The sequence below is a fragment of the Halichoerus grypus genome, chromosome 11 (assembly GCF_964656455.1).
Source record: "Halichoerus grypus chromosome 11, mHalGry1.hap1.1, whole genome shotgun sequence".
In the NCBI taxonomy this organism is placed as follows: Eukaryota; Metazoa; Chordata; class Mammalia; order Carnivora; family Phocidae; genus Halichoerus; species Halichoerus grypus.
In genome coordinates this window covers 4304293-4332067 of record NC_135722.1, presented here as the reverse complement: position 1 = coordinate 4332067, position 27775 = coordinate 4304293, and the positions used below count along the sequence as shown (strand labels likewise).

Below are 27775 nucleotides of genomic sequence, written 5' to 3'. Positions count from 1 at the left end.
GCGAACCCTCCATTCTTATTGGCTGGTAGCGAAGGGGCATACCCCAACGTCACAGTGCCGTCAGCTCCTCCTCCCGACCTCCAGGGGCGGGGACGCCACGCCTGCGCGGTAGAGCTCGCGCTCGGCGTCCTGCGCTCCTGGTAGGGTCCCGGCGGCGCGCGGCGGCTGCATGGCGGACCTCCGGCCGGAGTCGGAGCCGCTTTTGAGTGGGGCCCGGGGCGGCAGCGGCCGAGACTGCCCGGCGGACTCAGCCGCTTGCCGCAGCGTCCGCGGCGGCCCTGGTGAGCGGCGGCCCAGGGAGGGGAGCGGGCCGCGGGGGTGGTGCGTGCGGTCCTGCCGGCTCCGCGCCGTCCGCTGTCGCCGCTGCGGGCGCGTCCCACGGGCCGGGGTGTGAGCGGGCGCGGGGAGCGAGGGGAGCCGCCCTCCGGAGGGCGGGGGGCTGCACCCTGCGGAGGAGCGGGCGCCAGGGTCGGCCACGCTCTGCAGGGTCGCGCCCTGCCTCCGACCAGCCGCCCGAGAGGCGTCGCCTAGCCGGCCGCCCGCGCCCCCCAGTCCCGTGCAGCCCCCTCGATGGACCTCGGGTGGACCCAGGGCTCGCGGATCGCCTTGGTGGCCCCTAGGAGGCAGCACTTCCGTTTTCCTCCCGGTTATGATGGGGGAAACTGAGGCACAGAGAGGGGCGTTCCCCTACCCAAGGGCACACAGCCGGGAAGTGGCTGGGGTGGGGTTCGAGCCCAGCTGGGAGCAGACTTAGGAGTCCTTTCAGTCTACTCTCTCAGTCTCGGTGCTGGAGTCTCCCCAGAGGCTGGTCCCCCTTCAGTTTGGGGTTGGGCAGGCCTCCCCAGAGCAGGGCAGCTTCCTCCCTTTGCCCTCTGCAGCTCCCTCCTGCCCTTCCTGTTTACCAGCAGAGAAGTTGCTGATCCCGAGGAGGGCCGGAGGGTGGAGTCCATCTGTCTGCGGCAGACGGCAAGGGGGTTGGGTAGTGGGTTAGGGATGGAAGGGCTTCAGCCTCATTTTACAGAGGAGAAAACCGGGGCCCACAGAGTCTCCGGGACCTGTCCAGGATCAGCCCTGGGGTCTGGTGCGGCTGCGGCCAGTGTCATGCTGGGTGTTCCTTCCAGGAGCACTTTCGCTTTCTGGGCTTGCTTGCTTCCTCTGTCTGGGAGGTGCCCGTGGTGTGTGCCCATCCATGGACTATGGGGGTGGCGGGTTCCTGACAGGAGACGGGATAATTAGAGGCGGGGGCAGCCACCTGCCTGCGCATCTCAGAGGCTGTCCCCAGGAAAGTTCTCCATCCAGCCCATGCCAGACCCCATGGGTCCCTGGGGAAGGGACATAGGGCATGCAGACTTGGAGTCTGGAGGTGAGAGTGCCTTTCTGGTGCCGCCCCTTCTGGCTGTGTGACCTTGGCAGGTTGCCTGACCTTTCTGAGCTTTAATAAAAGGGAGGTAGTCAGAGGGGCTGCCTTGAGGGGTGTTGTGAGGATTCGGAGAGAATGCTGGGAATGCCCTCGGTGCAGGACCCGGCCAGTGGCAGAGCTGGTGCAGTTGGTGCTGAGGGCCGTTCTGGGCAGCGCACCGTGATTGTCACAGGTCCCGGTCCTGGCCGAGTGGACGGTGGGCACGTGAGACCTGCACGGTAAGGTAGGAGCCAGGGCCAGGCAGTGTGGATGGTGAGCAAGGGCTCCTTGTCCGGACGCCATGGCCTCCATGAGGGCTCCTGAGAATGTGAGGGGACACCCTGTGTTCTGAGTGTCCCTGGCTAGGCTGCTTGGCCCCGGGGGCGGTGGGGACTGAGAACGGCTGGTCTGCCCTCAAGCTCCTGTGGGGGCTCCCAGGTGGGGTCTCTGTGCACCGAGTTTGCGTGTCTTGCAGCCGGATCCTCCTACTGATGGGTGGGGCGACTGTGTTGCTGGGTGCCCTGCAGACCCTGCAGTCAGGTCCTTCTGACCCAGCCTCCCCTCATCGGCCACAGAGCGAGGGTAGCTGTGTCCTCTTCTTGTTCCTGGTTAGGGAGTCATCCTCTTTCTGGTTATGGAAAAGTCAGAGGACGCGGGAGCACCATACTATGGAAGGGGCTTCTAGAATAAAAGCAGCAGATAGCTACAGCATCCCATTCAGTCTGCACATCCGTCCCGTCGTGTATGACTGGTGAGGGGTACTGAGGTACAGAGGTGAAGGGGCCTGCCCAGGGTCATCAGGGAGCTGGTCGGGGCCCCAGGCGGGTCGTGCAGGGTGGGGCCTGGAACAGGAAGGAGAGGAGGCTGCTGTGGGACGCGGTGTTTGTGCCCCTGTTGTCCTCTGCTCTCTGCGGCAGACGTTCTACCCTGATGCTCCGACCTGGTGTGCCCGCTGATTGCCACCCGGGGTGGGGGACGACCACGTTGGGAGACAGTGCTCCTGTTAGGGCCAACAGCCTGGGTAAGGGCTTGGAGTCTTGGGAGAACTTGGCTCTGCCAAGTTCAGGATGAGCGGCGTGGAGGGCATAGGGAGGGGGAAGCAGCAGAACGGGTGGTGAGTGGGTGAGGTGGGCACCGTAGTGCCAGGTGGGGACAGTGTGGACTCTGTCCAGGAGCACTGGGGACTCGTGGGAAGCTGTGACATGCTCACAACCGAGGGTTTGTGACAAGGTGCCCCTGGCTGCTGGTGTCAGGGGGGCTGCAAAGCAGGTGGGGTGGCCTTCCTGAGGTTCGTGCCCCGAGGCCCAGGCCAGAGGTCTGATGTGTGCTGGGCGGTTCCCGGGGTGCCTGACACCCCTGGCCTGTGATGGCTTGCCTGGGCGTGAGCTGCACCCCGCATCTGGGCCTAGAACGAGCCCACAGGCTCTTCTTGTCTCAGAAGCTTGTATCCTTAGATCTCTCCAGGTGGCGATCTCATCTCTTACCCCGGGGTTGGGTAACATGGGGCCCCTTGTGGGCCCTCAGACCACCCTGCTCCGCAGCCTCCCCTCAGGGCTGTTCACTCACTCCATAAAGAAGCTTTGAGGACACTGTGCTGAGCCCTGCACGGTCCTGGGCTCTGTGGGTCCAGCAGGGAGTGGACCAGAGTGTTGTCTGATCACAGTTCCCAGGATGCCGTCAGGGGAAGCAGGCAGTCACCATCCTCACAGCCTCCCTGGGAGAACTTTTAGGGCTCCTCAGGGCGAGCATGGAGGTTGTACATGGGGGGAAGCTGAGGCCCAGATAGAGGTGGGCGCTTGCCCTGGGTGACACAGCAATGTGATGACAGAGCCAGGCTGGAGTCTTGCCTCCTACCTCTGTCCAGGGTCCCCCATGTCCCTGATTGGCCCCCGGGGCCCTGCGGCAGGAGCCCTGAGGACAGGGGCTGCTGCTTCCCTGGGGGCGGTGGGCACAGTAGACAGCCGCCCACCGCCCGCCCACACCGCCTCGGGCTTCCCTACCTCTGCTCTGGAGGCAGGCACGTAGCAGCGTTCTCTCCGTACGAGCTGAACTGCTGCTGGCATGAAAGGACCACAGCTGAAAGTAGAATCTTCAGCAGAGACAGCTGCCCCCTCGTTTCTAAGCCCTGGGCTGGGGGGTGCTGGGGGCTGCGTGCCGGTCTGCTTCCCGCCCGGGGCCCGGGCTGCCTGGGCTGCACCCTCTCGCATGGACCTCGGGCCGTGGGGTTCCTCTGTTGCTGAGAGCCACGTCTCCTCATGCCTTTCTTCTCCCTTTGGGTCAAGCAGTGGTCGGAACCCAAGGCTGCAGGGACTGACCTGGCATGCAGCTTAGGGCTCCTCCGTGGGCAGGGGGCGGGGGTGCTGGGATGAGGCTTCCAGCCGCCTGACGTGTCCTGAAGGCCCCGCATAGTCGGGAGGCCCACCAGGGGCCCCATCCGTCCTTCTGCGCCCTGACAGCCCCGGGTGCTGGTGTGTGAAGGCGGCAGGAGGGGGCCGCAGCTGCCCGCTTATGGAGCGCGCTCCCGGCACCGGGCCAGGCCTGGGGCGCTGTCCTGGGCGGACTTGCTGCGGGGCGAAAGGCATCTCATTGCAGAGCCTTGGAGAAGAATGCCTCCAGGTTCTTTCCTTGATCTCAGTGGTCCTGTAGCTGGTGAGTGTCATGTGATCCGCCTTGTCCCCCGACGTGCTCTCTCTGCCTGCAGGCGCTCGGTCCAGGCGGGATCTCTGCTTTGACCAGGCTGCTGTCTTCATCGAAGATGCGATCCAGGTGGGCAGCACCTACTCCCAGTGGCTGGGCCTGGGCTCCTCTTCACGTTTTGTGGGGGCTGGGTGATGGCTGCCCTGCTGGTCCCCTCCTTGCTGTCCTGGGGCCGGCGCCTCGGTGGCTGGCCCGTGTGGTCATCATAAAGTGATGATGGGGCCTGTGGGCACGGCTCGCCTGGAGTCCTCCCTAAAGCAGGTGGGTGCTGGGTGCTCTTCCCTTGAGTCCTAGAATCAGTGACTGGTTTCGTTGAGTTACCACCTACTGAGGGCCTGTCGTGTGCCTGCCTGTCCCAGGTCCTCTGAGAGATGCCCAAAGATGGTCAGACCGTCCCCTGCTGGAAAATGACACCCAGGCTCAATTCGGGAAATAGGATATGGAAGGGAGCAACGTGCCATATGGGGGGCTAGGCTGGGGGGCGGCCTGGAGAGTGAGAGTGGTGGGGGCCTTGTATAGCAGAGGGGGGAGCCTCACAGGCAGGCAGCGGGCACAGCTGTACGTTTGGAAGTGGGTGTCCATGCAGGGCCGTGGAGGCTTTGGGTGCCCCGCAGGGTCACGAGAGAGCCCTTTGTCCACGTGTGCCGTGGAAGTGGACTCTGGTCCACGGCCCGTCTCCCTGCCTGGGGCCTGTCGTGGGGTCAGTGGGTGCCCGGCCTGTGGCTGGCCATGCTGTGCGGCTCCGAGGGGACCCCCACTCACGCTCCCCTGTGTGGTGTTCACTTTCAGTACCGCTCCATTAACCACCGCATGGACGCCAGGTCGATGGGGCTTTACCGCTTGTATTACTCAAACACGAGCCAATGGTGAGAAGGCGCAGGCGTGCAGCGGGGGGTCCCTGCGGCCTGGCTGGGTGGGGGGAGGCCGGCCTCAGGGTCCAGGCAGGTTTCCCCTCCCCAAGGTGGAGAAGGAGCCGCTTTCCCCTCCTTCCTGGAAAGGAGCCCAGCCCGAGGAAAGAGGGGCTCTTCCGGTGAAGAGGTTCAGCCGTGGCCATCGAGCTTTGACCTGAGTACCGCTATCTGACCACTCGAGAGCGGGCACAAAGCAGGAGGCATGGCGTCCTTTTGAAACCATGGAGTCTGTCCTGCTGTCGTCCCAGGCATCCTGCCTGCAGATCTAGTTTTGGGCCCAGAGCCCTGCTGGTTCGTGCATTTTCATTAGTTTTTGTTCTTTTTTTCAGGATACTGAGCTTCACCATTTTCTTGATCCTGTTTTTGGCTTTTATCGAGACCCCTTCCTCGCTCACTAGCACCGCAGACGTCCGCTACCGCTCGGCCCCCTGGGACCCACCCTGTGGCCTGACCGAGAGCGTCGAGGTGCTCTGCCTGCTGGTCTTTGCGGCTGACGTCTCTGTGAAGGTCAGGTGGGCGCCGTCAGGTGCCCAAGCCCACGGGCCAGTGCTCTCCCGGCCTGTCTGCTGCTTTCCTGATTAATTTTTATTCTCCCGGAGCCAGCTGCCTTTTTCTCTGACTGTGCCCTCTGACCCTCCGAGCAGAGGCCTTGGTTGGTGAAGCTCTCTGCCCTCTTCAGACCAAACTGAGCCTCAGTTCGGCCCTGCCAGGTGCACAGCCTTGTGGGATCTCTGCGGCTGGCCGAGGGTCTGGCCGTGCCCCTGTGAGGAGAGACCCCAGTAGAATAAGGCAGGACCAGTGGTCTCTCTCACGGCCCAGCCTCCCACCCCCACGAGAAGAGGAACACAGGAGGAGGTGGGCGTGGGGCGGAAAGGGGCCTCTTGCCACGTGCTGTGTGTCCGACTCTAGATTCTGTCTGACCCGAGTCCTTCCAGAAGCTGGAGGTGGGCCCTGCCTTGCTCATTTGAGCTTCTGGGCCGTGTTGGAGGTTCAGAGCCTTAATGGCTTCCCAGTGAGACGCTGAGGGGCCGAGAGGCCGAGCCTGGCTGCGGGTCACGCATGGTTCCTTTTGTCAGACAGGAGTGATTCCAGCGTTGGGCCCTCGGGACACGGCTGGCCACAGTGCAGCGGGCTGTCCCCAGAGTCAGGGGTGCCTTTGCCCGGCCCCTGCTGGGCTGTCCTGACGCTGAGGGCCTGCTGGGCTGTCCTGACGCTGAGGGCCGTGGGCGAGGGCCCTGGGCAGCTTTGCATTGTTTCTTCTTCAGCCCAGGATACATTTAGGAGGTTTGGGGGTTTTTAAACTGGAACTGAAACTGATGAGAAGTTTTCATTAGTAGTTTTTGAATGGTTGGTGCATTTGGGAAGTCTCACAAGTTAGAGTGAGTGTACATTTTTATCTGCACGCAATGACCTCTGGATTCCCCTGCTGTCTGTGGGGCTCGTGACGACTGGCCAGTTGGCCACAGAGGAAGACCTTGGACCTGGTTGATTTTTTTTTTTTTTTTTTTAAGATTTTACTTATTTGAGAGAGAGCGCACACAAACGGGGAGGAGCAGAGAGAGAAGCAGACTCCCCGCTGAGCAGGAAGCTTGGTGCAGGGCTCGATCCCAGGACCCTCGGATCATGACCCGAGCCGAAGGCAGATGCTTAACTGACTGAGCCACCCAGGCGCCCCTCAGGCCTGGTTTATAGACGGTTCTGGGTGTGGGCCAGCCCTAACCAGAAGTGGAGCATGTGTGGTGTTAGAGCTTCAATTGGCAAAGCCTCTTTTCCAGAATGGCTTTTTCTAGAATGGTTCCTGGGCATAAGCTAAACTGGTGGTTGGGATGGGCAGGACGGCTCAGACCCTGTTACCGATGTGGAAGCAGGCCGGAGTGGTTAAGTGCTGAGCCCAAGGTCACTGGCTGTCCGAGGTCACCAGCAGGCTGGGTGGGGAGCTCAGCCTCTTGCTCCCCAAGTCACGGGGAGACCACACCGCTCGCCGAAGCGCTCTCTGCTCTGGCTGCCCCAGCCTCAGCCAGGCGTGTTGACGGCCTCGGGTTGGCTATGGGGCTGGTGCTGCTGCGGGGCTGCCCGCTCACCCGCTCGCTCCCTCACCCCCCGCCTCTCTTGCAGAGCTACCTGGTTGGGTGGGCCCAGTTCCGGATGAACCTCTGGCTGCTGGCCTACCTTGCGGTGCTGGTCGTGTCTCTCATGGACTGGATCGTGTCGCTGAGTCTGGTTTGCCAGGAGGTAGGTAGTGCGGCGGCTTGGAGGTGGGAGCAGGAAGCTCTGGGTGGCCTGCCCCCTGCCCCCTGCCCACCCTCCTAGCGTTTCAGTCAGCCATTGGCCATGGGGCCTTGTCCCATTTTGCAGAAGGAGTCAGTGAGGCCTGGGGAGGGCACGAGGACTCCTGATCCCTGCCTCGCCACTTTCCAGCTCAGCTCCTCGACCGGCTGGGTCCCCTGCCGCCCTAGGGCCTTGCCCTGGCCACATGGCCGAAGCTCTGGGTGGGCTGCAGTGGGAAAAGCCCGTGTCAGCCCAGTGTCCCGTCCTGCCCCCCACCCAGACGCACTGCCCTGTGACTAGATAGGACAGAAGCGGGGAAAGAAAGTTGGTCCATCAAGGCCAGTCAGGGACACAAACCCGTCGGGCACTTTAGCCAAGAGAATTCACATAGAAGCTTAAACAGGTGTTGAGTAACCGCCAAAGCAGAACGGGGGCAGGGTGGGGGCGGCGGGGCGGGAAGCTGCAGGAAGCTCAGGGGCAGGGGCCCCCAGAGCCGGCGCCCCACCCTCCGGGCCCTGGAGGGGTGCAGATCCCCTGGGCCCCTCCAGAGACTGCTTGGTTCTGGCAGCACTGAAGGAAGAGGAGGCTGGCAGCCCCTGGCGTGGGTACCGCCCTGGGGCCAGCAAGGGGACGGCAGGGAGCAGTCGCGTCTCCCCCTCCGGCCTCCCAGCCTGTCCCCGGTGCCGTCCCTGGCAGGAGTAAGCAGGCTGCTGAAGGGGAGCCGGTGGGGAGGATGGACGGCACAGTGCCCGCCTCCCACTTCCTCTCAGGAAAGAGCTTCGTGAACGGGTACAAACCCGCGTCTGTGCAATAGGCAAGGAAAGCGGCCAGCAGCTCCTCAGACTTGCGTTGTTACTGGTTGCAGCCCTGACTGATCCTTCTAAGTTCCTCCTGCTCAGGGTCCCTGTGCCCTTGGCCTCAGCCGGCTCCCCGGCTCCTCTGGCTTCTTCACCTTGAATGGGGACCCAGACCTTCATTCCCGGCCAGTCCATGTCCTCGGGTCTCCTGCCTTTGTGATTCCCGGGGTTTTCTGTTAGTCTTTCATTCTGGATGAGCCTCAGGATCCCCGACCTGGGCCTCCCTGCCCCTCTGCGCAGCCGCACCCCAGTCTGTCCTTGGCAGTCGGAGCGGTGCGCGCCCACCAGCACCCCACCCTGCTTTTCATGAATCTTCCGGTGTGTCCCCGGTGGAGCACCCACCCCGGGGTGGACGTTTCCAGAGCGGCAGGGCACTGAATTCTGTGCTGGGAAAAGGAGGAGTTGCCGTTCGGTTCTGTCCTGGTGCTCAGAGCCCCTGGTGCACGTGCCTGCCTGTCCAGTGAGGGCAGATCAGCGCCCTGCCTGGGGACGGGGCCCATTGCAGTCACCCCCCAGCTGCCAGGGGGCCACATCGGGGTGGGTGAGCGGAGCTGAGCTCTGCTTCTAGAGGGCAGCCCATCCATGGTGGCCTTGGGGCCAAGGCTCGGACATTACTGGACATGATCTGTCTCGGTGTTCCTTCTGCCCGTCCACGCGCATGCTCCTTGGATCTTGTCCCCACTTGTCTGGCCTGTTCTTTCTGTGCCCTGATCGCCACGCGGGAAGTGTTAACCTTTCTCGGTACGGACAGGGTGGACCCTGGCCACCAAAATGCTTTCCTTTCAGCACCACCTCGGGTGGGGGGGGTTCCTGATGGAGGCCCAGCGCCGCACATGCTCCGCTTCTGGGTAGAACCGTCTCCAAACGAGGCCTGAGGTTCTGTGGCCAGCTGGCCAGTCATAAAGAACTCACACGGGCCCCGGGGGAGGGAGGGCGGGTGGGGCGGACCATGGGCCTCCCCCTGCTCTAGCCTAGTCTCTCTGTCTGTTTCTACCTTGTGGCCCAGAGGGTCCGATCATACATGGTCTACCGGTCACTGGGTAGGCCATGGTCACGACTCTGCTGTGGCTCTTTCTCCTGGGAGACAAGGTATCTGCAGGTTAGTTGGTGGGCTGTGATTCTGTGTGGGCCTCACCAGGGGCTGCTCATTGGTGTTGAGTCCTGTGGCGGTAGCTCCCCATCCTTCATAAAGGCCGCACGTCCCTGTGTCCATGACCCTGATGTGGCCCCAGCATGGGGAGGGCTCTTGGCAGGAGGTATGAGCTGCACCCTGCTCCATGTCTGATTACAGGTGAGGGTCCCGGACCCTGGGTGCGGGTGCCAGTAGGACCTTCAGCCGCTGCTTGGCCTAGAGGGGTGGGTAGGAAACTCGGGATATGGGCGCTGAGACAAGGTTCCATCCAAGGGCAGTGAGCGGATTATGGGTGAGCCGGGGACGCTGGTCCCTCAGCCCACGGGGGCAGGGGGGCGGGTGGGCGGGTGGGCAGAGCCCTGGGTGTCCATTTATTGCTGTTTTCTTGGGCTTTCTGGTCCTGTGCCGGGAGCTGGGCCCCCTTCTGAGAATGTGTGTGGCCAGGGAGGTTGACTCGGGCCTTGGGATCCCGTATCCTGTGGACAGCCTGGAGGGTCCGCTGTGAGCCAGTGCTGGTGGGCCCTCGTTCTGTTGTGAGAGAGCCCTCTAGAACACGGAAGCCCCAGATACGTCGTGGCGTCCCGTAGTGCCACGGGTGCCGTGCCAGAGGAGGTGGCATTTACGCCGGCATGGGAGGGACGGGGACAGCCCGCCTGCTGAGCAGAGGGGTGGGCTGAGGGCTGCAGCCGCAGGACGGTGGGTGGCAGCCCCTGGACGGGCCGGAGTGGGCCTCCAGGCAGTCCTTAGGCCTTGGGCAGGGAGGGGCCGTGATCAGCTGGCCTTCTAAGACAAGATGCCCAGTGGGGCGGGAGTCGAGTTGAGAGCTGGGATGGGCCATGGAGCATAAACATGACACAACCACGCGGCCCAGGACGGGGTGATTGCGAGAGAGAAGGTAGCTCTGCTTTTGTATAAAAGATATGAACCACCAAAAAAGAAAAAAACCGTGCGGCTTGACAAGTTCCCCAAGGCGAGAGGCCACACGGGAGAGGAAGGGGCTCTGGGCGTCAGCGCTCGGGGGTCAGGTACGGGGGAGATGGCGCAAGGCGCTGGGCAGACTCGGGCCCAGGGGTCACTGAGGCTGGGGCTAGCACCCCAGACAGGAGCACTGGCTGGGTCAGGGGCAGGGACGTGGGGGGCGGGTGGAGGGGCACGAGGGAAGCCCTTGAGGCTAGGTGGTCCTGCAGACTGGGGGTGGGAGGGCCTCTCTGGTTCTGACAGGAAGGAAGAGGGGAAGGAGGAAATGGGGGCCTGTGTGTGCACCCGTGTGTGTGTGTGCACGTGTAGGGCGTGCACACGGAGGGTGAGTGTGAGTGTGTTTGCAGGCGGGCGCTGCAAGGTGCAGAGTGCGGCCCCGGGCTGTGTGTGCGTGAGGGGTGGGGCTGCAGCTGGGAGGGGTGGGGGCGGGGGAGGAGCTTCGTAGGGAGGTGTGGAGCCCCTCCATGGCGCTGTGGCTGCAGGGCTGATGGGAGAGGGTGGCCGTTGGCAGGGGTGGGGGGAGGATGCGGAGCCGGAGTGGGGGAGTGTGGGGACAAGGAGGCCGGGGCTGTGAGCGGGTGGCCGGGAGGGGTCAGAGCGGGGCTTGGGGACTCTTCGGCACCCGTGGCCTCGGGCCTGGGTGGAACTGGAGAGCCCCTTGCTCTGTCTTGCAGCCCCTGCGGATTCGGAGGCTTTTGCGCCCCTTCTTCTTGATGCAGAATTCGTCCCTGATGAAGAAGACGCTCAAGTGTATCAGGTCTTCGCTGCCGGAAATGGCCAGGTGGGGGCTCGGAGCCAGGGCTCCCTGCGTGCCGTCGGGGGGCACCGGGACTGCGGCCTGGGGAAGCCAGTGAGCGGGTGTTTGGGGGCCTCCTGGCAGCCCCTTAGTGGCCTTGTACCCTCTGCTCGACAGCTGCAGAGCCCTGCGGATGCTCCCCTTCCGTCCCTGCTGTGGCTGGGACCACCTCCCCCACTCTCCGCCCAGCCCCCCCTGGCCTCCCTCTGCCTCCAGTCCCCTTCCCCCAGGGGCTCTCATGGTTGACCCCTCACCGTCCAGCCAGATGGATGGATGTGGCCTTTCTCCCTCTGAGAGTCCAGGGGTCCTTGGGGCCCCAGGAAATGCCCCTGGGGAACTGATTGTCCCTGCCAAGGAAAGAGGGCTCCCTAGGGCAGGACCAGTGCTGAGCGCAGGTCAGGCTCTGGGGCAGGGAGCTCCCTGAGTGCTCGGGCCGGCTGTCCCTAGACCCCCGTCCCATTTGGTGCGTGGGGCGTGTGTCCTGTGCTGAGCACCCACATCCCTCTCCCCAGTGTCCTGCTGCTGCTGCTGGTCCACCTGTGTGTCTTCACCATGTTCGGGATGCTGCTCTTCACAGGCAAGAAGGTACCGTGCTCTGCTCGGTCCCCAGTCTGGAGCCCAGGCCCTTGATGGACAGGTCGGCCCAGTCCTCCAGGTAGTTGTCGGGCCTGCGGCGGTGGAGGACCGGCTAGGCTGCCCCCCCAGCCTCGTCACCAGGGTCAGTGGTGGCCCACCTAGAGCCCAGGTGTCTCTTCGAGTGGCCAGTCTTCGTGTGCCTGTCCCTGGGGCCTCCCGGGCTCAGGGCTAGTCAGCCTGGCGGCCCCTCCCACTCTCCTTCCCTCCCTCCTTTCTTCTCGCCTTCCTGCCCTGTCACTGACCCAGCTTTCTCTACACCCCTGTTAGATGGAGGCGCCCTCAGACTGGCCTATGGGGCCATCGGGTAAACCGCACCACCGTCCGCCCCACAGTGCCTGCCTCCACGTCTTCTCCAGCTGGGGGCTTTTGCCCTCCCCCTGGGTCCCCTTCCCGCTCCTCCCTGCTTCTCGGCCCCCAGCGGCTTGTTGCTGTGTGGAGGTGTCGGCCACCTCTCATCCCGGTCCCCGTCCCCCCCCGCCCCCAAGCATCTGTGGTCCAGTGTCTCTCCTCATGTCCTGGCCGGGGTCACTGTCGTCCTCAGGGCTGGAGCCGTCCTGCATCTCTGTCCTGGAAATGTGGCGGGGGGTCAGCCAAGGCTGATGTCCATTGAGTTTGCGGCAGTACTGGGGGGCTCAGGCTGTCCTGTCCAGGAGGGAGAACTGGAGACTGTCCCTTCTGATTCCGGAAGAGCCGGAGCTCCCGTGTCTAATTCTCTTTCGAGGGGGTGTGTGTGTGTAATTGTGTGCGCTGGGCGTGTGTCTGTACATGGGTGTGCACTGTGTGTGTCTGTGAATGGCCGTGTGTATTTGTCTAAGTGGTTGTGTAATTAATCGCGTGTGCTTGTCTCTTTCTGGGTGTTTCTCAGCCAGGGCGGCTGAAGGCTTTTCCCCAGGGCTGAGCAGACCCGCCGCAGAGGCCGGCGTCCCTGTGGGTGTGGAGCCTCCCTGGACGCTGGCTCTTGGGCACAGAGGCCCTGAGTTAGGTCCCGTCTGGCCGGGAGTGCAGAGTCTGCTGGGAACTGATGGGGAGGTGCAGGCTAGGGGACGCTGACCCCACAGCGGATGGAGCTCTGGCAGCTTCAGGCCTTAGCTGGGGGGCGGCAGAGGCCCGGCGGCCCCTCACAGCTGCCATGTTTGCTCTCAGCAGGGCGATGGGCAGGACCGGGAGAGGCTGATGTACTTTCACAACCTGCCGGAGGCTCTGACCTCCCTCCTGGTGCTGCTGACCACCACTAACAACCCCGACGGTGTGTGAGGAGGGGGCACAGGGCCTGGGCACGGGTGTGGTTAACGCGGAGCCTCAGCACCTGGCTCTGGGAGGCAGGAGTGTGTAAGGCTTTTTTATCTCTGGGTGGAGCATGAAAAGGAGGACGTTGGGTTCTCTCCCTCGCTCCTTCCTTGTTTTTCTTTCCCTGTTTGTCCTTTCCCTTCTCTTTCCTGCCTCTTTGCTCTTTCTTCCATTTTCCTCCCACCTCACTCCTATGCTCGCTCCCTCCCTCCTTTTTCCTCTGTTCCCTTCGCCTGCTCTTTTCCTGTCTCCTGACTCCGAGAAGCTAAGAATGAGCAGGGTGACCAATGGCGTGGTTGGCAGGTTCCCTGGTGGCTTCCTCTTTGAGGCCCAGCCACTTTCCCTGTCACTACCCAGGCCCGGCTGTGCAGTGTGGCTCGGCCCTGAGGTGACAGGCCCTGGTCTTAGGTGGCTGAGGTGCTCACGTTTGGGGTTGCTGCTGGGGCCTCTCTGCGTGGGCCAGGGTGGTGGCCAGGATGGGGTTCTACGGGCCTCTAGGGCCTGGCTGTGGCCTGGCCACCCTGGCTCGTGACTTTCATCTTGGGCTCAGGGATGATCCCCCATGATAGAGACCTTCCCGGGAGGGCAGCGCCCAGCTTCCACAGCCAGGGAGAGCTGTGCAGTGCGACCCTGAGCATTGTCCCCACATGTCCTGTGAGTTGTAGGGACTCCTGCATCTCTGTCCTGAGGGAGAGCTGAGCTTTCGGTGTGTGGGGCGTTCATGGGAAGCAGGGTTCAGCTTAGTGTAAGGGAGGAGTCCCCCACTGCAAGCGTGTGGAAGCAGAGGTGTGAGGATTGGCGTTTGGACAGGAAGGCCTCCTAGGTCTCCCAACCAGAGCCCTTCTTCTGTTGAGAGGGCAAACGGGGTGGGGCCACGATGGGAATTAGATCAGAGCCTGAGGTGGTGAGCGGGTTTCAGTTTCTCCAATTTCTTTCTCTCAGTTATGACTCCTGCATATTCCAAGAACCGGGCCTATGCCATCTTTTTCATAGTCTTCACCCTGATAGGTGAGTTCCGACAGATCTGTAGGGGTCCCTTGGGACAAGATCCTGCCCCCGACGGCAAGATCACAAATGCTCAGATGTGAGTGTGCCCTCCCCAACCCCGTGTCTGCACCTCTGTGCATCCTCCCGACCCCGAGTCTTTACCTCCGTGTGTCTTCCCCGATCCCGTGACTTCACTTCGGCGTGTCCTCCCCGACCCCGTGACTTCATCTCAGTGTGTCCTCCCCGACCCCGTGTCTGCACCTCTGTGAGTCCTCCCAACCCGTGACTTCACCTCAGCGTGTCCTCCCCGACCCCGTATCTTCACCTCGGCGTGTCCTCCCCGACCCCGAGTCTTTACCTCTGTGTGTCTTCCCCGACCCTGTGACTTCACCTCGGCGTGTCCTCCCCGACCCTGTGACTTTATCTTGGCGTGTCCCCCCGACCCCGTGTCTTCACCTCGGTGTGTCCTCCCCGACCCTGTGACTTCACCTCGGCGTGTCCTCCCCGACCCTGTGACTTTATCTCGGCGTGTCCTCCCCGACCCCGTGTCTTCACCTCGGCGTGTCCTCCCCAACCCTGTGACTTCATGTCAGCATGTCCTCCCTCCTGACTTCGCTTCAGTGTGCCCTCCCGACCCCGTGACCTCATGTGCTCTCTGATCTTGTGACTTCTCAGTGTGGCCCCACCTCGTGGTTTGCAGTCTCTGACCACCGAAGGCCTCCGTGCTCAGTGCCCATGGCTGGGCAGGCCCGGTGGCAGCATATTCATTAGATGAGGACGGGGGGGCCTGCGTGTTGACCGGCGTGCCCCAGGCACCTGGCAGGAATGACGAGCTCTCCCTGCTCTGAGATCGTCCGGGCCCTTCTCACCTGTGGGTTTGCTGTGCCCGTGTCGGCCCTCTGGGCCCCTGGGTGCCGCCCCCCGCTGGGCCCCCGATGCTGCTTTCTCCTTGCAGACTGCCCCCTGTCTGTGGTGGTCCCCACTGACTCTGGCTTTCTCCACTCTAAGGAAGCTTGTTTCTGATGAACCTGCTGACGGCCATCATCTACAATCAGTTCCGGGGCTACCTGATGGTGAGCCAGTCTGCCGTTTCTGCCCGTCTGTGAGGAGCGGCCCCTGGAGGCCAAGTGGGGCACGACCGGCCGGGTGGCCGCAGCAGTGGGGGGGGGGGGGGGGTGCGGGGCGGGGGTGGTGGTCTCCCGTGGTCTCTGCACTGCCCTCTGGCGCCCTCCTGTGCCACATCGTCCCTCCCCAGGCGGCGCTGTCGCCACAGCCCCCCGGGTTCATGTCCTCTAGAGGGAGGCCATGAGGTCGCGGCTCCAGGGCAGGTGGCCCCGAGCCCACCGTGTGGGAGAACGGGGGACCCCAGATGTGCAGAGCAGAAACACACAGCAAATTCCATGGGCTGTGCAGAGTGAGGGCTGCTCCCCAGGTGCGGGTGGGCAGGCCGCCCCCCAGAGGCACTGGGCACGAGGCGGGGGGATGCGCGGCCTGGAGAGGCCCAACCCCAGCACTCAGAGCCGTTTTCCTTGCAGAAGTCTCTCCAGACCTCCCTGTTCCGGAGGCGGCTGGGAGCCCGGGCCGCCTATGAGGTCCTCTCCTCCATGAGAGCAGAGGGAGAAGCCCACTCTCAAGAGTGAGTGCCAGGGCTCCCGGGACCCCCTTCTCCCTGAGGGGGGAGGGAACCCCTCAGATGCTTCATAGAGTGTTTCCTGAGCAGCGACTGCGCTCCGCTGAGCTCCCTGCGGGCTGGCGCCTGATTTTAGCGCTGCCTCGGAATCACGAGGACGCCACATCCCTGGTGCTGCAGGGTTCCGTCGTGCTCTGAGTTGACTCCTTTGTCCTCATGACCCCTGCAGACCATGGGCTGGTGCGGGCCAAGTGGCTTTGGCCCTCTCCCCCGGCCTGCGCCCTTCCCGCGCCACTGGGCTTGGGCGGGAACCAGGGGGGCCTGGTCTGGAGATGGTGTCTGTGGAAGGTGCCCACGCAGACGGCTCGTGAGCCACCCTGTCGTATCTCTGTCGTACTGCGCGCCACTTCTGCGTGCCGGCATGCTCCTCTTGAAGGCGGGACAGTAGTGTCTGGGGATTTTACGTGACGGGATGACTGAAGTGTCACGGCTGGCTCCTGCACGGAGGCCCTCGTCATTGCCCAGAGCCACTCGCCGCATGCGGCACAGCTCCGGCCAGAGGTGTGGGCACCCCGGCGCGCTGAGCTAGTTGGGCTCACTGGGGTGTGGGTGTCTTTTCTCCAGAGTCGGGGTGAAGCCCCAGGACTTCCTGCGGGTGCTTCAGAAAGTCCAGCTGGACAGCTCCCACAAACAGGCCATCATGGAGGTATTGGGGTCCCCTCTTCCCCTTGCCCTCCCCAACCTGTGCTTCTGGGCTCCGCCTGGAGGTCCCCTCGGCACCAGCCCCTTTTCAGCAGGGGTGTCATTTCAGATCAGCCAGGGCTGGCCGAGGCCGGGTGGGGCTGGGGACGGTGCACCCTCCTGTCCTGGGCCCTTCCTCCCCTCGGCCCAGCTGACCCCGGCTGACCTGTGTTTCCCTCCTTTGCAGAAGGTGCGTTCCTACGGTGGCGACCTGTTATCAGCTGATGAGTTTCAGAAACTCTTCAATGAGTTTGACAAAAGGGTGATTAAAGAGGTAACTGGGGCCAGGCCACGTGGGGTGAGCTGGGAACGTTACGGTACCTGTCGGCATTGATCACCCGGGTGACTCTTAATGATCAGTGCCAGGACTCGCCTTCCTAGGGATTCCGGCCCCTAGGATGGTAAATGGGAACAGAGATGGCTTGGCTCTTGGAAGCTGGGGCGGTTTTGTCAACCTTGTGAAATTCATAGACCACAGGGACTGGCCTGGGCCAAGCCTGACCCAGAGGAACTTTCCAAAGGGTTTTCCCTGTCTCCACGACAGATTCTTATCTATTTCCGACAAACTCTTACCTACTTCCGTGTGTCCTTCCCCAGGAGGGCCCTCAGTTTGTCCAAAGCCTTTGTTTTTTGTCCTTAACACCAATTTGTAAAGCCACCAGATGGGCCTCGGCATCCAGCTCAGCACTGTGTCAACAAAGAGCCCTGTTCTGTGTTAAGCTTTCAGTTATTGGTGCGTAACTCTCACATATTTTTTCACAGAACGCTCTTTGTCTTGTGGTAAACACTTTGCGTATATTCAGGTGGCCGTCTCGTATTCCATCGCGGTTTACCTGAGCAGTCCGTGGCCATTTACGTTCTCTCTAGCCCTCTCTGGTGTTAAAAGATGACCGTGATGAACATGTTAGTGTGTGCGACTATTTCCATGTTTGGGATTATTTTGTTAGGCTGGACAGACTGGGATAAGAGAAGAGGTAGGAAAAAGTTGAATCCCAGAATAAGGGGGTCCGGGCACTGGTGGGCTCCCAACAGCCACGGCCTCCTGCAGGCTCAGGTTTTTGAGCCCGCGTGTGTTCCCTCCCCAGCCCCCACCGCGGCCCGAGTACCTGTCTCCCTTCCTGCGGAGTGCCCAGTTCCTTTTCAGCCACCGCTACTTTGACTACCTGGGGAACCTCATCGCCCTGGGGAACCTCCTGTCCATTTCTGTGAGTGCGGGCTCGCCCTCCTGTGGACGTGGGAGGCGCCCCATTGCCCGCCCCCTGGCCCCCTCCCCTCCTCCCGGCTCCCCGACCATGGCCTTGGCACCCGGGCGCTGGGCCGGGCTGGCGAGCTGCCTTCCGCTCTGGCTCGGCAGGTGTTCCTGGTGGTAGACGCAGACGTGCTGCCCGAGGACCGTGACGACTTCGTCCTCGGGGTGAGCTCTGGGGCCGCGCGGGTGACCCGGGAGGCAGTGGGAGCGAGAGGGCACAGCCTCCCCCTCCCTGGGGCCCTTCTGGTGCAGAGCCGCTCCTCGCATCGTGGGGTGCCCCCAGAGGACAGGGTGCCGGCCCGGGGGAGGCTGGTGTAGTGCGGGTGGGGCTGTCGGCGTCTTCCGGGCTCGTGTGGCCCTGGGCTGGAGCTTTCCCTTCTGGCTGCTTCTCAGCCGCTTCTCAGCCCTTTCTGCAACTGTGAACTCCCTTCTTAACTACAAGGTCTTGTTAAACTCCTTAGGAATTTAAAAACAATTTTTTCACCTTGGATTTTAAGGAAGTAGCAGCAATACTTCCACATTACTCAATGCTAGAACTCTGACAAAACAGGTATTTTAAAGTTTATTTTAATGAAAGATCTTGTGAACAATATTAAAATGGATGAAAGTGAATAAATGTTCTCTAATTACATAGGAAAAAGCTTGACTTGTCTGATTTAAAACTGACACAGTATGTCGTGCATATTCAACGTAGAGTAGATTTATTGTAGCATCAAAATGGAAAAAATGGTTTTCCTGACCTGATGCTTGAAATTCCTTTGTATTATTCTTCAAGAAAAGTCCTGTTCTCAGTTTTCTTATTTCCGTTGTACTTTTTTCCCGGATGACACCAGAAAGCTTCAGTCTCCTCCTCGTGAGTAACGCACTGTAGATGCGGCTGGTTTTTATTCCTGATGAAGTCAAGTTGGAATCAGTTGAGCTATATTTTATCTTTTTTTAACAGTAGTTGTTAAGCATGAGGGTCGGCGTGATGGTCTGTGAGAGACTTCTGGTCACCTGAGTGCCGCATGGGGGTTTTGGGGTTCTTGCAGAGTCCCATCCTTTTCTGCCCCTTGGTAATTGCTCATGATGCAGGGTCTGAAATGTTCTTCCTGCCTTAAGGGCGACCTCTTCACGTGTGTGAATGAGGCAGCCCTGACCAAGAATGTGGAATTTAGACTGGACACTGAGGTGGGGTGACTGCAGCGGTCATCTGACCCTGCGTGCCCCTCCCGTGGCCCTGTGCACGCCGGGGGGAGGGTGCTGTGAGGCCCCCATTAAGGGGAGAGCCCCTCTGTATTTTACTGACTGGCTTCAAAAAAGACAGTGACCCAGTAGCCTGTGGTGACCTTCAGTTCTAAGACCTCCTCCGACACCCCCCAGGGGCTGGGAGGATGCTGCTGAGAGCCAGGCGTGCCCACCGGGGAGGCCACTGCCCACGTGCGTTGTTAGAGGTCGGCCCGATGTTCCCATGGAGAATGGACTGGAGGGGTCGGGGCAGAGAACTGGGGGCGTGGGCTTGGGCGGCAGCCACGGGGAGGGAGAGATGTGGCAGAACAGGGGCCGGTGACCCAGGCCCTGCAGGCCCAGAAGGGATGTGGGGTCGGGAGATGGAGGGCCAGGTGAGTGTGGGCTGGGGTGCCGCCGTGCCGGTTATCCCCGAAGCCAGCGTGGGGTACCCGGTCACCTGAGGGGAGGGTATGGAGCAGGAAGGTGGGGTGCTGGAGACGCCCCGTGTGTGAGGGGAGGGGGCACGGGAAGAGCAGCCCCGAGAGCCCCGAGGGGCAGATGAGGGGAGGGCGGGTGATGTGGGGCTGAACGCTGGTATGTTTTCCTCTCTTAGATTCTCAACTGTGTCTTCATCCTGTACTACTTGCTGGAGTTGCTACTGAAGGTGTTCGCCCTGGGCCTGCCGGGGTACCTGGCCTCCTCCAGCAACGTGTTTGACGGGCTCCTCACCGTCGTCCTGCTGGTAAAGTCTGAGACGCCCGGGCTGCTGGTCTCTCCGGGTGGGCGGTGTGCTCTCTGCGTCTGGCTCTGCGCTGTGTTCCATCTCAGGCTGTCCCTCGGGAGCAGAGGGCCCGGGAATTTGGGCTCCTGCCTCCAGTGACAAAGGGCTGGCTTTCCCCCGCATGAGCTGCTTGGTGGGCGGCCAGTGGGGGCCGATAGGAGGCTGGGTTTCCACTGCATCGGAGCGTCGTGGGGGCAGGCTGCTCCTCCCGCCCCTGAGGGGGCCCGGAAGGAGGCCGCAATCCTCGCCGGCTAACCAGCGCCGGCCACAGACCTCGGGACAGTGGGACCTTGCCGCGGGTGGGGGGAGGGCAGGGGGGTCTCGGGCACCCTTTCCCCAGAACCCGTGGGAGTGGAGGGTCACGCGTGGTGTGGGTCACGGCAGCCACACTGGTGCACCGTGTATTCGTGTTTGCTAGGAGCTGTGGGCCCCTTGGGACAGGAGCAAAGACGGTCTGAGAGAAGGGCCTTCGGTCTGTCCTTGACCCGGGCCTCCGCAGCCTTGCAGGTGTCCCCGCCCCCCATACGTGCGGGCCGCTGGTTCCCAAGACCTCAGCGTCTTTCTCAGCCGCAGGAAGCCCCACGTTTGGAACCAACCCCTAGGGACAAGGACGGAGCTCTGACTTCTCCCCCAAACTCCCTTTGGGGGGAGAGCGTGTTACACACGAGCCTTAGAATTCGTTTGAAAGCCGCCTAGATTAGCGTTGCTGTAGCGATCTTCTCTTCTTTTGTAATTAAAGGTTTTGGAGATCTCAACTCTGGCTGTGTACCGATTCCCACACCCAGGCTGGTATGTGACTGCGGAGAGCCGAGGGAGGCTACAGCAGCCAGCGCCCCACTAGGCCCCGGGGGGGTGGCCCGCCTGCTCGGGCTGCTCGGCTCCAGGGCGAAGCGCCCGAGGGTTAGGAGAGCGGGCGGCTCGGAGCATGGCCGGCTGAGACCGTGGGAGCAGACCCCTCTCCTCGCTCTTGGGGACCGTGTCCTAACTTGCCGTCAGAACGATAGTGTTCCCAGAGTTGGGACCAGCCTCTAGAGGGCAGCGGGCTCAGCACCGGTACCAGGATGGGGCACGCGGCCGCCGGTGTCCTGGGGAGTGGAGGCGCCCTGCGCAGGGCTGGGGTGCCCCCCTGAGCACTGGAATAGGGCTGGAAGCCATGTGACGTTGGCTTGTCACCTCCCACTCCGGGCGTCGGTTTACCACCCTGTAAGATGGCAGGGGCTGGGGCTGCTGTTGGAGCTCCCCCACCCCCGCTTCTGGCCGTAGAGCAGTATAGATGTCTGGGCAGGGGGTCCCAGAGCGCCTCGAAGTGTGGCTCGTGGTGGCTGTCAGGTCGCGTTGCCCAGAACACGGCGGCCGGCCAGTGCGCGTGCTGGCCCTGGGCATCTTGGCCGCCCTGGTGTCTGGAGTCTCTGTGGCCTGCTTCTGTCCTAGTGGTGCAGCTGGAAGGTGCTGGAGGCGGGGAGTGGGGCTGAAAGACTTGCTTTGGGGTCAGCTGCCCCAGAGCCAGCCAGGAAGGTGTGGGGCAGACAGGTCGGGCTGGTGCTGTCCTTGGTGGTGCGTCGGGGCCTGGCGGCTGCAGGCCCAGCTTCCCTTGTTTCTAAAGTGCACTGAAGACCCACCGTGCACTTCTGTCTGAGAATCACAGGGGAGCATTGTGCGTGAGGGTGAGTTTCAACTGAAGTAGAAACGAGAGCAGAGTAAGCCCCCGAGGGACACCAAGAGGGGCCGGGATACAGGATGGGATCACAGGACAGGGGATGGGGTCAGGAGCCAGGGTCAGGTGATAGGCATGGGAGCTGAGACCAGAGACGGGGTGAAATAGGATCGTGGTTAGGGGTCAGGGGACGGGGGACTGGCTCGGGGACCAGGTCTCTTCTGCTGGGACCTGAGCTGGGTGTTCCAGCGTCTGGAACCTGAGTGGTGTCCCGTGTAAGATGAGGGGTATGATAGCCAGTGCTGTCCTGGGCTGGCAGGTGTGGCCGTCCACGCTCTGTCCTGTACCCGTGACGGCGCCCCCTCCCCGCCCTCCCCCCACTTGCTCTCTGCGTCTCGTCTGAACACGCCATCTCCTTACCTTCTTGTTGCCAGCATCTCGAGCCTCTGCCAACCCGTCTCCCGTGTGTCTCTCCAGGAAGCCAGAGATGCTGGGCCTGCTGTCGCTGTGGGACATGGCCCGGCTGGTGAACATGCTCATCGTGTTCCGGTTCCTGCGCATCATCCCCAGCATGAAGGTGCGTGGGTGTCTGACCCCCGGCTGTCCTCCCTCCATCCCGCTCCCACTGCCTCATTGCTCTAGAGAGTGGCCGAACCTGGGCAGGGAGGACCTGAGACCAGGACTGTCCCTCTGGCCACCTTGGTCCCCTTGGGCTGTGTCCCCAGCCCTGCACTGCAGCTGGGTGATGCTGGAGGGCAGTTGGGAGCTTGAGAGCAGCCCAGCCCTGCTTTTACGGACGAGGAGAGGGAGGGCCAGCGCAGGTGGACAGGGGTGGGCCACCTTGGCCAGCTGCAGGGGTAGCTCTGTGCTCTTTGGGACCATTGGCGTTTGTGAGGGGCAGGGGCCCGAGCCCTTGGAACCAGCATGTTCCCAGGTCTCCTGAGGTTTCCAAAAGGCCATTGGTGTAGGCCCTTGGTGGCTTCTAGTAATGAGGGGAAAGGCACGGTGGGCCAAGGCACTCACCTCAGGCCCCCCCGTACAGGAGTGGGGCATATGGTTGGCTGGGGCACCCGTCCGCAGGACTCCCAGGCCTGGTGGCTTGTGACCATCTACAGGCCTCATTTTCTCTTCATGTACCCACAGGGAGTGACACCAGCCTTAGGGGAGGGGAGCCGGGGGAGCAGGGCATTTAGGCCCAGCGCTCACCCAGCACAGAGGTAGAGTTCGCTTTTCCTGTCCATTTTCCTAAGAACTCTTCAGGAGAGAAGAAACCAAGGACATCAGAGCCCTCTCTGCGTGGCCAGGTCCTTCCCCTGTGCTCGTCTGTCCTTTCTAGCAAGCTGCGCCCCTGCGCTGTCCGGCGGATTCCCTGTTAGCTAGCGGACTTGCCCATCGGGAGGTGGCCTGTGGGCCCGGGGGGCAGGCATGTGATCACACGTAACCACACAGAAACACGCACGCCTGATCACGTTCCCGCGATCGTATGCACGTGTCACCACACGTACGTGATCACGCACCGGGGGCACACAGTCACAGACTCAAGTCACACGCATACACCGAACACACGTGCGCGAGCCACATGCACAGTCTCACGCGTGTACACACGACACGTAACTACACGTGCACTCCCCCCCACATGCTGTATGCACACGCGTGCACGTAACTACCCACACGCAGGGACGCGTGCGTACACGAGCGTGCCGTACGCTTGCACATAGTGGTGCACACGTGTGCACGGTGGTCCCTGTCTGTGAGCGCCCAGGGTTCCCATCTGACGTCTCAGGGGGGTAAACGGGCTAATCGGAGAGCTCTTCTCTGGGGCTCAGGTTCGCACGTCGGGGAGCAGCCCTCTAGCTGGGGTGCCTGGGTGGGCGTCTGAGCCCCTTTCTCAGGCCTGATCACTAGGGCTGAGCTGGGTGTCTCAGGTATGCGCTGCTTCGGAGCCTCCAGGCCCGAGGGGAGCTAACCCAGCCTTACTGGGCGCTGGGCAGTGAGAGCGGAGCTCCTGCCGCGGTGCTTCACTGACGGGACTTGGAATCGGCCACGTTTGCGTCTGGGTGGGTGGGGGTGCCTGCGTGTGTGGTGTACGTGAGAGTACGTGGTGTGCGTCTGCGTGTGTGTGTGAGTGCCTGTGGCGTGCGCGTATGGGTGTGCGCTGGTACTTCCCCGTCCTGTCGAGCCTTTCCAGGTCCGGGTCGGGGCAGTGGGCAGGGCGGTGTGACCTCAGTGGGACCAGGGAGAATAGGGCCCTGCTTTCTTTCTGTCCTCAGCTAATGGCCGTGGTGGCCAGTACCATCCTGGACCTGATCAGAAACATGCGGGCTTTCGGCGGGATCCTGGTGGTGAGTCTGGCTGGTGGGCTCTGGCCGTCGGGGAGGCGGGCACGCGAGTGGAGCTGGCTGTGGGTTCCGGGGAGTCTGAGCCCGAGGCTGGCTGGCTGCTCTGGAGGAAGGAGGGTCCTGGGTTAGGGGCGGCTGTCGGGCTGTGTGGGCCCCTGAGGCCAGCGAGCCCCCTGCCATTCCCGGGCGCGGACCCCGGGGCTGGTCTGCGGGAAGCGCTGCCCGACCACCCTCCCTTTCCGTGCCAGAGGTCCGTCGGTCACTTTTTATTCCTTCACATGTTTTGGATTACGGGCCATACTGATACACTGATCTTATTTTATTTATTTATTTTTTAAAGATTATTTATTTATTTATTTGAGATAGAGACTAAGCGACAGCACGAGTTGGGAGACAGAGGGAGGGGGAGAAGCAGGCTCCCCACTGAGCAGGGAGCCCGATGCGGGGCTCGATCCCAGGACCCCAAGATCATGATCTGAGCCAAAGGCGGACACTTAACCAACTGAGCCACCCAGGCATCCTGAGACACTGATTTTAAAAAGGGATCTCGGAAACCCACGTAGAACCCAGATGGAGTTTTGGTCAGCCCTCCTTGTGCAGAGGGATCCTCAGGAACTCCCAGCCGTGTGGGCCGAGAGAGAATCATGGCATCCCCCAGCCCCAGACCCAGCCTTGCCGTTGAGGTGCTGTTGGCTCTGCCCCGTCGCCCAGCCCAGGGGCACCCTGGTGCTGCTCTAGGCGTGAAGCCCTGCAGAGGAAGCGGAGGCCCAGAAGGGACTGGGTTAGCCCGGGGCCTGTGCCCCTTCCTTTTCCCCCTGGCATGTTGGGGAGAGGCGGGGACAGGTGGAGGGCCACGTAGCCTCTTCTGTCTGTGGCATGAGACTGCTGGGTGGTGCTCCTTGCACGTCACCTCCTGGAGAAGCCGGGCCAGTTCTTACCTGCCCCGCCCCTGGGACCCCCTTCCCCTGGGACCTCCTTCCCCTGGGACCGCCAGTAGGGGTCCTTCTCACCTCTCTTCATGCCACCCCTGTCCTGGAGAAGGGGCCAGTAGCCTCGCTTCCTTGGCCCCTGGGTCTTTCCCCTTGGCTCCCAGCTTCTCTCTGGCTCCCCTGGTGGTGGTGGCTCCCCTCCTTCCCTCCGGGGCAGGTTGGCCGCCAGGACGTGGTACTCGGGAGGAGAAGCCCCAGCGTTCCCTGCGGGAGGCCAGCAGTGCCCGTGGCTGGGGGCAGCGTCGAGGGCTGGCAGTGTGCCGCTCTGTGGGTCCGTCCGCCGGTGGTGCTGAGCAGGCCCGGCCCCGCCTCCCCAGGTGGTCTACTACATCTTCGCCATCATGGGCATCAACCTGTTCCGCGGTGTCATCGTGGCTCCTGGAAACGGCAGGTGAGGTGGGGCCTGAACGTGCCAAAGGGAGTGCCTCGGGGGGTGCGGAGGAGTGTGAGGCTGGGTGGTGGTGGGGGCGGGCTCCCCGGGGCGGGGGGCTCCTAGTCCCTCCTTTGTCTCCCCTCCCTCCCCGCCTTGCCAGATGCCCTCACCTAGAGTCTGTACCGACAGCGTTTCTGAAGCCTCCTCAGCGCCGCAGCCCCCACCCCCGCACCCCTTTTGGGACCTTCAGGCCTGGCCGCAGCGCTGGTGGCGTGTGCCCAGAGCCAGAGCTGGGTCCCGCAGTCTGGAAGCTCCGTTTCCCGTGTGTGTCTGGAGCTCTTGGCTCCTGGCTGCTCTCATAGCACCTCCGGAGATCGGGGGCCCTTCTTTCTTCCTCTGACTTCTCGGGGCCCAGAGGGGTCCAGCTGTGCAGGGGCCTGAGGCAGTGCTGGGGCGTCCCGGTGTCCACGTCCCGGTCCCCACTCCTGACCCAGCTCGCCATGTCCCCTCAGCCTGGCCCCTGACAACAGCTCGGCAACCTGCGGAAGCTTCGAGCAGTTGGAATACTGGGCCAACAACTTCGATGACTTTGCGGTGAGCCCTGCACCCCCTGCTCTTCGGGGCCCCCGCCCTCCCGTCGCACTCCCCCGGCCCTGCTGGACCCCGTGTCTGCCGCCCCGCAGGCCGCCCTCATCACTCTGTGGAACGTGATGGTGGTGAACAACTGGCAGGTGTTCCTGGATGCCTATCGGCGCTACTCGGGCCCGTGAGTGACCCGGCTGGCTGGTCCCCCCTGCCCCCCTCACGGTGCCGTGTGAGCCCAGACGGCCGTGCGAGTGCGCGTCCTGCGCCCTTGCCGGTGACTCTGGGTTTACCCCTTCTGGGGATTGCTGGGAGTGTGGCTTCTGGAGGATTCCCCGGTGCTGGGAGCCCTGGAGGCGGGCTGAGGGAAGGAGAGCCTGGAGCTTGGAGAGCGGATGGTCCTGGGTTCGAATCCCACTGCACCTCTCACTGGCCATGCTACCTTGGCCACTCACTGACCGCTTCTGAAAGCCTTGGTCGGGTCACCTCGAAAACGGGAGTGGGGGGTCACAGAGTTGCTGGGTGGACTCGCGGAACACTCCTGCTGCGTGCGTCATCGTGGTGTCCCATCTCGCACCGCTCACGGCGGGCCACGGCTGTCCTTCCTGCCTCCACAGGTGGTCGAAGATCTACTTCGTGTTGTGGTGGCTGGTGTCGTCTGTCATCTGGGTCAACCTGTTTCTGGCTCTGATTCTGGAGGTATCCGAGACCCCTGCCCGGGCTGCCTCGGGTGGTTTCTAACTTGCGGAGGACCTGGACCGGCCGTGCTGGGTTCCGGCTTAGCGCTGCTCGCCCTGGCTGCTGGGAGCCTCTTCAAATGCCCTTGACATTTGACCTGTGGGGGTTCTCAGCCCCTGGGCGGGGCTGGGGGAGGCCCATCAGGCATCTGGCTCCTGCAGGAGCCCGCGGCCTTGCAGGGCCCTGGATCCCAGCATCCGGGAGGGCTCAGCTCCCTGCTGTGGGTTGCCTTGCTGACACCGGAGGGAAAAAGGCTGGTTCATGTGGGGCTCACACCCGCTGGCCACGCTTTCTCCTCCCGCTTGCCAGAATTTTCTTCACAAGTGGGACCGCCGCAGTCACCTGCAGTCCCTTGCTGGGGACCCGGACACCACCTATCAGGGCAGGGTAGAGCTCTTGTTTAGGTATGTGGACGAGGAAGGGGCTTCTGCTCTGGGGGGAGGAGGAAGGGTGGGTGGGCGTCCTCTGTGACAGCGACACTCCCTCCCACCAGCTCTGAGCCGGGATCAGGGTCTGGGCTTCCTGCTCCCGGGCTGTGAGCGCTGTCCTGCCTCCCGATGGGCATGTTTAAGACCGTGTTCTCAGGTTCCGTTAGTCTCCCGGGGATTCTGTTGGTGGAGGGAGGCAGCAGCCCCCACTTCGCCGTGGTGACTTTGAAAGCCCTTGCTCTGCTGGTGCAGGACAGTGGTGGTGGCCCAGAGAGCGGCGGCCGCCCCTTCCCTCTGTGCGCTGTGTGGTCCCAGCCCCTCTCTGCCCCGCCCCACTGGCCAGCATGGAGGGGCGCCCCTCCCCCCCCCGGGCTTTTAAGAACGCCGTGCACACATCCCAGAGATGGACCTGAGTCCCCGCGCTCACCTGTGCATGTGTCTGGTGATTTCTAAGTGGGGAGCAAGGCTGCACGCGCTCCCGGAGCTCCCTGCACATCTTCTCCCCGATTCCACAGGGACGTCCTGGAGGAGCCGGCGGAGGAGGAGCTGATGGAGAAGCTGAGCCATCACCCGCACCTGCCTCTGTGCAGGTGACGCCCAGGTGACGCCCAGGTGCCCCGTCCCGTGTGGCCTCGGCACCCACGCCCGTTGTGGGAGGAGGCGGCTGCAGCCCGGAAGGAGTGACGTCCCCCTGGACGGATGGACAGACGGATAGACGGACCTACTACAGCCGCCTGAGGCTGGGGCAGAGAGCGGGGGCCCTGGGTCGCCGCCGAGCCTAACCACTGACTACCACCAGCTTTTCTTTGCGGCGGGGGGCCCTGTGCTCTCCGTGGCATCTGCGCCACACCACTCTCTCTCTAAGCTGCTTCGGGGAGGCCTCTGAACTGGAAGAGCACGGCTCCACGGGGACCTGCAAGACTGCCGGAGAAGCAGGAAGCCGCGGCCTGCCTTTCGGGCCCTGTGATTTCCGTGGTGCCTTCACTGCTGGCGGCCTTCAGGGACCAGAGGCCCGCCCGGGGCCTGCATAGGCCAAGCGGCAGCTTTCCAGGGCATTAAGTGTGGGATCCTGGTGATTTTACATGAGGAGGATCTTAACTGTTCTATTATTTTA

General features: G+C 62.7%; 1 protein-coding gene across 19 annotated transcripts; it reads left to right on the top strand.

Annotated features, from left to right (window-relative positions):
* Window positions 1-101: 101 nt before the first annotated feature.
* On the top strand, window positions 102-27775 carry TPCN2 (two pore segment channel 2). Of its 19 annotated transcripts, none has more exons than XM_078057667.1 (26): window positions 110-281; window positions 4101-4165; window positions 4886-4962; window positions 5337-5514; window positions 7123-7239; window positions 10917-11023; window positions 11551-11623; window positions 12821-12920; window positions 13904-13969; window positions 14957-15021; window positions 15484-15584; window positions 16203-16284; window positions 16507-16593; window positions 17405-17524; window positions 17674-17733; window positions 19391-19519; window positions 20298-20347; window positions 21690-21789; window positions 22463-22516; window positions 23483-23554; window positions 24858-24931; window positions 25426-25507; window positions 25597-25679; window positions 26113-26194; window positions 26543-26637; window positions 27177-27775. In XM_078057667.1, exons 1-26 carry the CDS (start codon window positions 170-172, stop codon window positions 27253-27255), a joined length of 2310 nt encoding a protein of 769 aa, XP_077913793.1. In that variant the 5' UTR covers window positions 110-169; the 3' UTR covers window positions 27256-27775. The 19 variants fall into 19 exon arrangements, 17 of the variants coding, with proteins under 17 accessions (XP_077913795.1, XP_077913798.1, XP_077913803.1 ...); XM_078057666.1 differs by having other exon boundaries at window positions 12818-12920; XM_078057668.1 differs by lacking the exon at window positions 26543-26637 and having other exon boundaries at window positions 107-281; window positions 12818-12920.

What these genes read in the sequence shown, in the direction of transcription:
- TPCN2 (XM_078057666.1), top strand. Translation starts at nt 170, where the DNA reads ATGGCGGACCTCCGGCCGGAGTCGGAGCCGCTTTTGAGTGGGGCCCGG. An exon ending in GGAGAAGCCCACTCTCAAGA is followed by an intron (nt 15,585 to 16,202) that starts GTGAGTGCCAGG and finishes TCTTTTCTCCAG; the next exon opens with AGTCGGGGTGAAGCCCCAGG. An exon ending in TCCTCACCGTCGTCCTGCTG is followed by an intron (nt 19,520 to 20,297) that starts GTAAAGTCTGAG and finishes TTGTAATTAAAG; the next exon opens with GTTTTGGAGATCTCAACTCT.